This window comes from Myotis yumanensis, unplaced genomic scaffold (assembly GCF_028538775.1).
Source record: "Myotis yumanensis isolate MYYU_CA2020_CCGP unplaced genomic scaffold, mMyoYum1.0.hap1 SCAF_5, whole genome shotgun sequence".
In the NCBI taxonomy this organism is placed as follows: Eukaryota; Metazoa; Chordata; class Mammalia; order Chiroptera; family Vespertilionidae; genus Myotis; species Myotis yumanensis.
Window position 1 is genome coordinate 89,158,485 of NW_027223756.1, and position 11,092 is coordinate 89,169,576.

Consider the following 11,092-nt stretch of genomic DNA (forward strand, 5'->3'; position numbering starts at 1 on the left):
TCATGTGAATATCTGATATGCAGGATGTATTTAGGCGACCCCTGTGAAAGGATCGTTCGACCCCCAAAGGGGTCGCGACCCACAGGTTGAGAACCGCTGCTGTAGCACGTACAGTGCCAAGCATGAGCCCTAAGGTAAACCGTGAACTTTAGTTAATAACAGTGAATCGATAGCGACAACGGCCCTTCAATGTAACAAATGTACAACACTAACGCACGATGTTACTAACGGGGAACTGTGTGTGTAAAGGGGGAGGTCACAGGAGAGCTCTCTGTACCGTCTGCTAACTTTTCCTACAAACCGAACATCGCTCTAAAAAAAATGTAAGTTCATTCGTTAAGGGGGAGGAACGGAATGAGCCAGAGCCAAGCAAGTGGAGAGTGAGAGGAAGGCAGGCTTGGCGGAAGACACAGCCAGTACAAAGGCCTGGGGCGGGGAGGTGCTCGGCCTGTTCCGGGTCCTGCAGGGAAGCTGAGGGTGGGGAGAGGGGTGGGCTGGAGCCAGCTGCAGGAGCGGTTGGAGGTGGAGGGAGGGCAGGACCAAGGCCTGCAACTGCCTGAGAACCGTGCATCTTGGGGACCAGACTGAATCCCCTAAATCCTCCCCTCACTATCCGATGGAGAAACTGAGGCTCAGAGAAAGGCAACAAGAAAAGCACTTGGAGAGAGCTCACAGGGTGTCATCTGCACTTCCACGAAGAAGAAAGAGCCTGGGGACCCTGGCAATATCCCTTTGGGGTAAAGTCCTCGCATCGCCTCCATTCACAGAGGAGGCAGCAAGCCCAGAGAGGCAAAGCCACCCACAGCGAGGGGTCAGGGGTCGAGGCTGATTCTCAGCCATCAGGGCGGCAGCCACAGGGGATCATGTCTGGGCTCCGCTTGAAGCCTCCAGCAGCTGGAACCGCAGAGGGCGTCTTGCCCCTCCAGCAGCGGCACCTGCCACTGAAGCACCTCTGGGGCCGCACTGCCTGGCAAATAGGGTTTATCGGCAAGTGTTTGTTTAATCTCCCGTTGGATGAATCACGGTGAGGTGGCGCGCCTCTGAGGCTCCTTCCAGCTGGGAGGGTCCGGGATTATGGGCCCCAAAGAGGTTCCTTGGCGCCGGTGTGGCCCAAAGGCCACCCCCACTGCCGCAGCCCTGGTCTGTGGCACCCCAGCTGCTGTCAGCGGCACAGCCCTCTGGCTCCCAAGGACAGGAGCTCCCTGCACCTCTCGCCACCTGGCCCAAATGTGGGTTCTGGAGTCAAGAGACCAAGGCTGGATACTGGCTGCAAGTCCTATCATAAGATGCTATCCCTCCATTACCCACAAGACTCCCCTTCCTACAGGTCTTGACTCACAGAACTCCTCCTGGGTGAGGTTCACCTGGTCACCATCCTCTTCTCCCCCCTCACACACACTCACTTCCTCTCTCCCTCCTCAAAGGCCCCGTCTCCAATACACTCGTTCATTTTACACACACACCTCCGCTAGAGTGGAAGATTCCCGGTGCCCATTCAGTGCCCATGGGAGTGGCAGCCCCTTGCTGGCAGGGCCGTGGTGTGGGGAACCCAGGTGGTATATTTAAGAGGCCCACCAGGCAGGCTTGCTCCCGGTGCCCTGAACCAGTGCTGCATCTGTGCTGGAGCAGAGACTGTCATCTTGTCTTGAGTCTCTTCATTCATGCGAATCATGAATGTAAGGTCGCCAGACCTGCCTGCAACAGCAGGACCTCAGCCTCTCCCGGTGCCCCCCGGGGCCGAGGTCGCCCTGCTCTGAAGGGCTTCCCCGAGGAACATTTCTTGCTGTCATCACGCAGGAGTTTTTGAGGGTGATGAGCAAGCATAACAGTGGGTCGAGCTAGGTAGGCCCCCAGGAAATGAGGGGCTGGGTCTCTCCATCCATCATGAGTCCTGGGAACCCCAATCTCCCCATCCATCAGAGGTTCTGGGCAACTCCACCCTGAGGTCGCTGGACCCGGGCACCTCATCCCTCTAGGTTTCTGGAGACCTTTCTGAGGCTGCGGGGCCAACCGTGCCACCCACCAGGGGTTGGGGGACCTCTCTGAGGATTTGGGGCCCGTTCACCCCATCCATCGGGGATCCCAGGAGGCCACGGGGCCCAGTCAGAGTCCCAGGTCCCCGGATGCCGCCCCCGCTCCAGGTCCTCCCCGTCAACGCGCAGGCGGGAGCGCACGGGGTGCCCCGGGGATCCCTGGGCTTCCCGCGACTGTTGTGGAGCGCGTGTTGATGCCGTCGCCCGGGAGACAAGCGGGGGCGGGCCCCGGGCTGGAGGCGCGGCTCCGCGGCGCGCGAGGGGCCGGGCAGAGGCGCAAGGCCCTGGCGGCCGCAGTGGCCGGGGCCGCCGCCGCCCGCCGGCTTATATACCGCGGCTAAATTTAGGCTGCGCCCGGAGCTCGTCCCCATCCGCGACGCGTTTCCGCCGCCGCCGCCTTGGCCCGGCCCCCGCGCGCGCCGCGTCTATAAGGCTGGGGCGGGCCCGCCCGCGGCCCGCAGAGCCGTCCCCGCCCGCCTGCGCCCCATCAGTCGCTCGCCGGTGTCCGAAACCGCGTCCGCCCGGGGTCCCGGCCATGGCGCTAAGCGAGCCCATCCTGCCGTCCTTCTCCACTTTCGCCAGCCCGTGTCGCGAGCGCGGCCTGCAGGAGGTGAGGGCGGCAGGGACTGCGGGGCGGCCGGCTCCGGGGAGTCGAACGTGGGCTGCGGGGTAGTAGAACGCAGGCGGCGGGGATGGTAGACTTAGGGTCGGAGAACCTCGGAGGCACCGAGGGCGAGCTTAGGGTCGCAGAACGCAGGCGGTGGGGAAGGCAGGCACAGGGTGCTAGAACGCAGGCGGCGGGCGGCGGTCTCCGGACCCGCCGTGCGCTCACGCCCGTCCCCCATCGCCCTGTCACCCGCAGCGCTGGCCGCGCGCAGAGCCCGAGGCAGGCGGCACCGACGACGACCTCAACAGTGTTCTGGACTTCATCCTGTCCATGGGGCTGGACGGCCTGGGCGCCGAGGCTGCCCCGGAGCCGCCGCCCCCGCCCCCGCCGCCTGCGTTCTACTACCCCGAGCCCGGCGCGCCGCCGCCCTACGGAGCTCCCGCGGGCAGCCTGGTGTCAGAGCTGCTGCCGCCGGAGCTGGACGTGCCGCCGGGGCCCGCGCTGCACGGCCGCTTCCTGCTGGCGCCGCCCGGCCGCCTGGTGAAGGCCGAGCCCCCCGAGGCGGACGGCGGCGGCGGCTACGGCTGCGCGCCCGGCCTGACCCGCGGGCTTCGAGGCCTCAAGCGCGAGGGAGCCCCGGGCCCGGCTGCCGCGTGCATGCGAGGCCCCGGGGGCCGCCCTCCGCCGCCGCCCGACACGCCGCCGCTCAGCCCCGACGGCCCCGCGCGCCTGCCGGCGCCTGGCCCGCGCGCCCCCTTCCCGCCGCCCTTCGGCGGCCCCGGCTTCGGCGCTCCCGGGCCCAGCCTGCACTACGCGCCGCCCGCACCCGCCGCCTTCGGTCTCTTCGACGACGCGGCCGCCGCCGCCGCAGCTCTGGGTTTGGCGCCGCCCGCCGCCCGAGGTCTTCTCACGCCGCCCGCGTCCCCGCTGGAGCTGCTGGAGGCCAAGCCCAAGCGCGGACGCCGGTCCTGGCCCCGCAAGCGCACCGCCACGCACACCTGCAGCTACGCCGGCTGCGGCAAGACCTACACCAAGAGCTCGCACCTCAAGGCGCACCTGCGCACGCACACAGGTGAGCGGGGAGCGGGGGCGGGGCTGGGGCGCGGGGCTCGGGAGGAGGGGCGCCATCAGAACCCCCCAGAGTCGCGGCTCGGACCCGGAGATGCCGCGGGAGGCGCGCGCTCTCAGGACTCCCCTGAGGGCGTGGCTCGGGAGGTTGGGGAGGGGACGTGCTTTTAGTAACCTTTGGGGAACACAATATTGGGGAGGGGGCGCGCGCTTAGGGTCCTCCTGCGAGTGTGGCTCCGGACTTTGGGGAGGGGTGCGCACTGAGGAACCCCGGGGAGACTGTGCGAACTTAGGACACCTCTGGGGGCGTGGCTCCAAACCCGGGAGTGGACCGTGTGCGCCTCGGACCCTCTGGGGACGAGAAGCAGGAGTGGGGAAACAAGTGCCGAGGGTCCTTAAAGGTTCCCAACTCGGGAGGGGTGGGGGTCGGCTCAGGGAGTTGGCCTGGGGTAGGCTGCACGCTCCTAAGTAGCCACTCTCGGGGCAGAGGAGTCACTGGGAGGGAAACTGAGGCCCGCTCCGCCCCCTCCCTGCAGGCGAGAAGCCCTACCACTGCAACTGGGACGGCTGCGGCTGGAAGTTCGCGCGCTCGGACGAACTCACGCGCCACTACCGCAAGCACACGGGCCACCGGCCGTTCCAGTGCCACCTCTGCGACCGCGCCTTCTCGCGCTCCGACCACCTGGCGCTGCACATGAAGCGGCACATGTAGCCTGGACGCCCCGCCCACTCGCGCGCGGCCGTGGCGGGTCCCACGCGCCGGACGGACGCGCCCCCCCCCCCCCCCCCCCGCAAACTGTGACTGGTATTTATTGGGCCTAAGGACTGGACGGGGCACAGCGTGGCCACCGAGGAGGCTCCCCGATGACGATGCCGCCGCCCTGGCCCCAGCAGAGACTGAAGGCCCCGGTGGGAGAAGACCACGACCCTCCTTGACGAGTTTTGTTTTCAAAATGGTGCAATAATTCAGCGTCGTCTTCCCCCCACCGGGTCTACACTAGAGGATCGAGGCTCGATGCCTTGTGAGAAAATACAGCCTTAATGTGTACTGTCTACAACATTTTTTATAATATTGTACATAGCGACTGTGACAGATATTGTATTGTTGTAAATAAGGAGACAGGTGGCCATGGGCCGCCTGGTTCATTTTTTATAAGACCTTTGCTGTGTTGTTGTTGTTTTTTTAATTAAAAACGTTTTGCATCTTTTTAAAAAAAAAATCACAGCGCTGATCTGACTGCTTGGGGCTCGGGGCACTTGGGAAGGGCTGAGGGGCACTGGAGGGCAGCCTCGCCTGGCACAGGGGTGGGGAGTGAAAGTGGGTACTGCCCCGGCCAGCGCTCAGCTTGCCAGCTGCAGGCGCCCAGCTGCCAGAAACCTGTGGGTTTTTCTATAAATTTAAACACGGCGTTTTAGGACCGAGGAAGAGCTATTTTAAGGTTGTTCCCTGAGCCATAAATTGCCTCCTTTTCTCCAGAGCTGGCGAAAGTGCTGTCCCACTGACGTGGCCTCCTCTGGGCTGAAAAAAGCCTCAACTAATTCTGAAGCTTTTGAGGTTTTAGCCAAACTTCTGGAGTGTGCAGACTTTTTTTGGGGGGTGGGGTGTTTCTTTGGGGGATGTTAAGTTTCTGACATGCTTTGCCTTTTACTAGTTTTTCCTTTAAGCAGGATTTTTTTCTTTTTTAAGGAATGAGTTCCCCATCTTATTGGGAAAAAGGCCAAGCATGGTGGGTGCTCTTTCTCCAGACGGGGAAACTGAGGCCCAGAGAGGTAGCTATGGAGTGGTGGCCTTTGGGCGCTAGCTTGATCTGGCTGCTTCCCCGGGGGTCCTCAAACCCCACAAGAGGGGATCGGGGAGGTTCTGAAGTAAACCACCTGTCGCTGGCATAGGAGGGACATGAATCCTCCCCCCGAGATGCCCTTGTGTGATGGAGTCACATCAGAGCCTTAGTGGATGGAGCTGGCCACTCCAGGAACCCACCTTGCCAGCAAGGGTGGCCCCTGCCTTCTGCTCTGAAAGGCTCAGTGGAGCAAGGAGGTGCCCCTCCCTGACAGATTGCCCTGCCACCCCTCGTCTTCCCCCTCCTCGAGGCCCTGGGTAGGTAACCATGGCCACCAACAATTGCACAAGTGTTTTCCAGAAAGTGAAAATAGCTCATAAGTATCGACTGTTTTAAAACACTCTCGCCCATTGCGACAGAGGCTGGGATTTCCTCCCTCCCTCCATCCTTCCTCCCCCCAACCCCCCAGGGCAGCCCTGGAAACAGCTGAGAGCATTTGGTAATCCAAAAAAGCAGAAATGGAAGCTGACAATCTGATTCATCCTCGAGTAAATAACCTGGCCCCACTTCCGCTGGGGTGTGTGTGTGTGTGTGTGTGTGTGTGTGTGTGTACGCGTGCGCTGCTTGTACCGCTTTCTCTGCAGCTTTTGCAAAAACTGTCCCAGAGCAAGGACAGTGTCCCCTCGACCTGTAGACATGCCCCTCTTGGCTCAGATGGTCTCGGAGGCACCAGGCACCAGGAGCAGAAGAAAGACAAGAACATGTCAATCATTCCTGGTAGGGTCTCCGGTCTTTCCTGTTGAGTTTAAACCTACGGGGAAAGCTACTGTTCTGCTTCCTTGAAACTGCTCCCAGGTGTTGCTCCCACCCCTCTCTCCCCTCCCCACTACCCCAGGGCTTCTCAGTCCAATGAGAGGCCAGTTGTCATGGACTGAAGTTGTGAGTGTCTGTTCTCTGAGCGCCTCCATCCCATAGAACAGAAAGGGCCGTCCTCCAGCACAGCTGTCCCGCTCAGCAAGAGGCAGCCCTGCCAGCGAGCGAAGGGCCCGCTGCTGATAGATGCAGAGATAGAGAGATCGCTCTCCCGATGCTGCCCCTTTTCAAAACCAAGTGTCAACGTCCCCCTCGTGGCTTCTCAGCCAGGAGCACCCAGGAGGAGGGGTGTGTGGTTATCACAACTGGGGGTGCTGCTGGCATCAGGGGGTGGGGCCGGGAATACTGCACGAACATTCTAGAATGCACAGGAAGTCCCCGCCACAGAAAACCACCAGGCCCCATGTGTCAGCAGGGCCAAGGTTGAGAAATCTGCTCTGGTTCCTGAAAGATCAGCATCGTTCGTTGCTTTTATGAGCCAGGAGGTGGTCCTGTCCCAGGAGCAGGCTCCCATGGCTGGTGCCACCTGGACAACAGCGCTGATACGTCACGGCTGGGCCCAGGCTCCGGTCTCTGGGAGAAGACACAGAACCTCAAAGCTCTGCCTTCCCATGGACCAAGCCCTGGAGTCCCTTTGAGAAAAAGTTAAACATCAAAAAAAAAAAAAAAAAAAAAATACTCACCCTGCATTCTACACACATTCCACTCACAGTAGTTTGGAGGGAGGGGCTGCCCTCAGTGGTGGAATTGCTTTCGAATGGCTGTGATTATGAATGTATCCTTTTTTCCCCAGGCAAGGTTATAACAATTTTTCCATGTTTTTTTTCCCCTCCATGGTATGTTTTTATTATCCTTTTAGACAGCTGCATAATATTCCATTTAGATGTGCCAGGAATCGCTTGTACAAACAAGCACTGAGCATATATTTATATTTGGCCATGTTTCAGATTGTCCTGGGGGTGGGGGGTGAAGCTTGGAAGGGATGAAGGGTGTTTTTGGGTTTTTTTGGGGGGGGTGGTGGGGCTTTGGGCAACACCAAAATGATCTCACAAGAGTGACCCCAGTTGCGGGGGTGGGATATAGGAGCTGCTTTTCTGCTGAAGTTTCCTATTCGTCAGGGAGCCCGGCACCCGCAGGACGGTGTGGTTGTGAAGCGGGGGAGGGGAGCTGTCAGGGGTAAGATGAGCCCAGCACGTGCCTGACTCAGCACCCCACCCCATCAGCAGGGCTGAGTTAGCACCCAGGCCCACAGCGCCTTGGGGAGTCTGTAGGCAACCGGTAGAGGTGGCTCCTGAAGGCAGCAGCACCAGGCAGCTCCCTCCGTGGGCGGGACCCACACTGAGGGGAGGGGGGGTGCCATTGGGGGGGCAGGTCATTCTCTGGGGCGGGGCCGTCCTGGCCCCCACCCCCTCAGAGCCAGCAGCACCCATCTCCCAAGTTGTGGCGACCAGAAATGTCTCTGGATATGGCCAAGTGTCCCCTGGAGGCAGACTCACCCCAGAAGGATCACCACTGGGCCGGGGCTCTGTGGACACCTGGACACTTTTTTTTTTTATATATATATATAAATTTCTTTTTTTTAAAGACCTCCTTTACTGTTTTTTGTTTTTTGTTTTTCCAGTAAGTGTTTGTTAGTACTAAATTCTCTCCCCCTTTGTCTGAAAAAAAACCTTGAATGTTCACATTTGAGCAATATTTTGGTTGGGTTTTTAATTCTAAGTTGACATATGATGTCACTCATATGTGGGATATAAAATAAGACACCTGGACACTTGACACCTGTCACTGTCTGGCCTCCGGGGGCCCAGAACGCCGCACACGTGTCAATACACACTGAGCGAAAGGGAGAGAGGAGGTGACTCAGACGCTGGGGAATCACCCTGGTTATACCAGCAAACCTGCCAGGAATGTATTCTAAGGACCCAAATCAGAGCTTTTCCAAATAATTGACACAGAGTGTTCACCCTTGGCGCTGCTGGCACCTGGGCCGGCTCACTCTAGGGGGTGAGGCTGTTCTGTGCCTGATAGGGTGTGAGCCGCATCTCTGGTCTTGACCCACTAGGTGCCAGTAGCTCCCCCTCCCCCAGGCCAACATGTCTCCAGACACCACCAGGTGGCCCCTGGAGAGGGAGGGAGGGGATGGAATTGCCTGCAGTGGGGACCAGTGCTTGGGCAAACCGTTCTCCCGTGGAAGCCCCGGGTCTGCTCTGTGGGCCTGTGTCCTTGTCTGAGGGTGAGGATGCTGCAAACCAGGAAACAATGACGGAATGGGGACCAGCGCCCGGCCCTGGGGTGTGGCCAGTACCGTGGGTCTCCCCTGAGGAGGGTGGTGTGCTTGCATTTTAAGTCTCCCTGCCCCCCACCATCTGTGTCTGTGTCTTGGTCTCTGTCTCTGTCTAGATGGGTAGAAAGATGATAGATAGATAGATAGATAGATAGATAGATAGATAGATGATAGATAAATAGATAGTAGATAGATGATAGATAAACAAATAATCTTCCAATCTTCCTCTCTCCTCTTCTCTCTCTTTTTTTCATTTCTCAATCTCTCCTTCTCTCCTCCCCTTCTTTCCCCTTCCATCTCTCCCCCCACCCCCGCTTCCCATTCATTCATGATCTCGATGCCTCAGCCCCAAATGGAGTCCTGGGAAAGCAGAGGTGACTTCGCCTCAGCCCTTGCCCCAGAGCCAGTTGACAGCATTTGCCGAGTGACTGATCTGGGGCTAAACTGAGCTGAGCTCCAGGGTGGGAGCAGGTGCTGTCATCCTAGGCACTTCCCCCAGATTCTCGCTTTCGACCCTCCCCACAAGCTGGGACCCTCCCAGTAGCCTCCCCTGTTGTCCAGAGGCAGAAAGTGGGGCTCAGAGAGGGAAGGCTGCCCGGGGCCCAGTGCTGGTACAGGTGGCGGAGCAGGGCTCGAACCCAGGTCGGCCCAGTCCTTGACGTCAGAGCTTCTACCGGAGCCTGGAAGCATCTGTGCGCTGAACCCAATCAAACTGGCAGTTTCCCTCCTCGCACTGGTTCCTGGAAGCCAGCGAGTCCCCTGGAGGCCTCCTCCATCTGCACATCCTAGAAAGCTCGTTTTCCAATGAAAGGCCGGACCGGAAAGAACAGGGCCAGGAACCCAGGTGCTTGGGGAGGCTGGCTTGGCTGGAATAGGAAGCAAAGGGAGGCCTGGGTGGCAGTTGCCCAAAAAGCTAAACAGAGAGCTACCACGTGACACAGGCAGCCCCCTCTCTGGCAGAGGCTCAGAGAACTGAACACAGGGACTCACACAGATGCTTGTACATCATGTTCACAACAGCCAAAAGGTGGAAACAACCCAAAGGCCCATCAGCAGATGAACAGATAAACAAAATATGACTCGGCCATAAGCAGGAGCGAAGCACTGACACGCCACAATGTGGGTGAGCCTGGAAACGCCGGGCCGAGTGCGAGAAGCCAGGCACAAAGGCCCCATGCTGGGTGAAATGTCCGGAGCAGGTGTGTCCACGGAGCAGAACGGAGGATGGTGGGTGTGAGGCCGTGGGGAGGGGGCGCAGGGAGTGTTCAATGGGGACAGGGTTTCTGTTGGAGGGAAGGAAACAGCTTCAGAAATAGATGGTGGGGATGGTTGCATAACAACAGGAATGAAATTAGTAGAACTGAAGTGAGTACTTAAAAGCACTTAAAAATTGAATACTTGAAAATTGGTAAATTTTGTGGACGTCTATCTTACCACAATTTTCTTTTAAAGGCAGGGAGTGAGGTTTCTGTGAGTCTGACTCTAGGCTGAGTGTATGCCACGTGTCTGTGCTGAGTTTACAGGTGGGAACGGGAAGGGGGGGGTTGTGGGGACCGGGGGGCAAGGTAATCGTCCACAGAACGGAGCTGAGCTTTGAGCCTGGATCTGCCTGAAATGAAGGTTTTCCCCGCTGACGTACCTCAGCAATGGGCGGTCACTGGGGCCCTCCAGGCCTGTTTCCCCATCTGAAAACGACAAGGGCATTGGGCCTGACGGCTCCTCTTCATGGGCCCCATATTGGGGACAATTTGCCTCCCCAATAAAATCAGAATAAACCTAAAGACCCCATCACTCTAGAATAAATCTAAAGACTTCACTGCCATGCCTCTCTTCTCACTCTTCTATCCTCACTCAGCCACACTGGTCTCCTTGCTGCCCACCAAACACGTTCTCCTTCAGTCCTGCCTCCGGGCCTCCCCACGTGCTGTTCCCTGGGCCTGGAATGCGGTTCCCTGCATTCTTCCCATAGCCTCTGGTGGCAGCCAATCCGAGCTGTACTGGGGACATCTCTGCAGCCTCAAAGCTGGAAACCAGATCCTCGGGTGAGAACAGGAGGCTATTGGCCGAAGGGCCCGGATCCCAGTGGCCCTTGCCAGGCAGGGGGTGGAGGAAGCTGGCCCCGAGTCTCAGGTCCCAGCACCTCTGCTTCCTGCCCTGCGCCTGCGGCAAGCGGCCCCTTGCTGACCCTCATCACGCGGTTCCCTCTGTAGCCACATCCTGGGGAGGGCCCTCAGGTGCCATCTCCCGTCCTCGCCGAAGAAGAAACTGAGGCCTCAAAGTGCTTCCCAGAGTCAAACACCGCTGCCGGGACGCCCACCCTGAAGGTGGGTTTTCCCTTCGCAGTGCGGCCTGGACGCCCAGGTGCCCTCGCGTTTCATGAGGGAGGCGGAGGGAGGAGGCCACTCTCAAGGCCCCGCGGCCTGCTCCCACCCAAGCATGGCCTGCA

At 59.3% G+C, this 11,092-nt stretch overlaps 1 protein-coding gene across 1 annotated transcript; it reads left to right on the forward strand.

Moving 5' to 3' along the window:
• Positions 1-2,501: 2,501 nt before the first annotated feature.
• Positions 2,502-4,928, forward strand: KLF2 (KLF transcription factor 2). The gene is made up of 3 exons (XM_070414046.1): positions 2,502-2,643; positions 2,896-3,712; positions 4,245-4,928. The coding sequence occupies exons 1-3, from the start codon at positions 2,569-2,571 to the stop codon at positions 4,418-4,420; spliced, it is 1,068 nt and encodes a 355-aa protein (XP_070270147.1). The 5' UTR covers positions 2,502-2,568; the 3' UTR covers positions 4,421-4,928.
• The last annotated feature ends 6,164 nt before the right edge of the window (positions 4,929-11,092 follow it).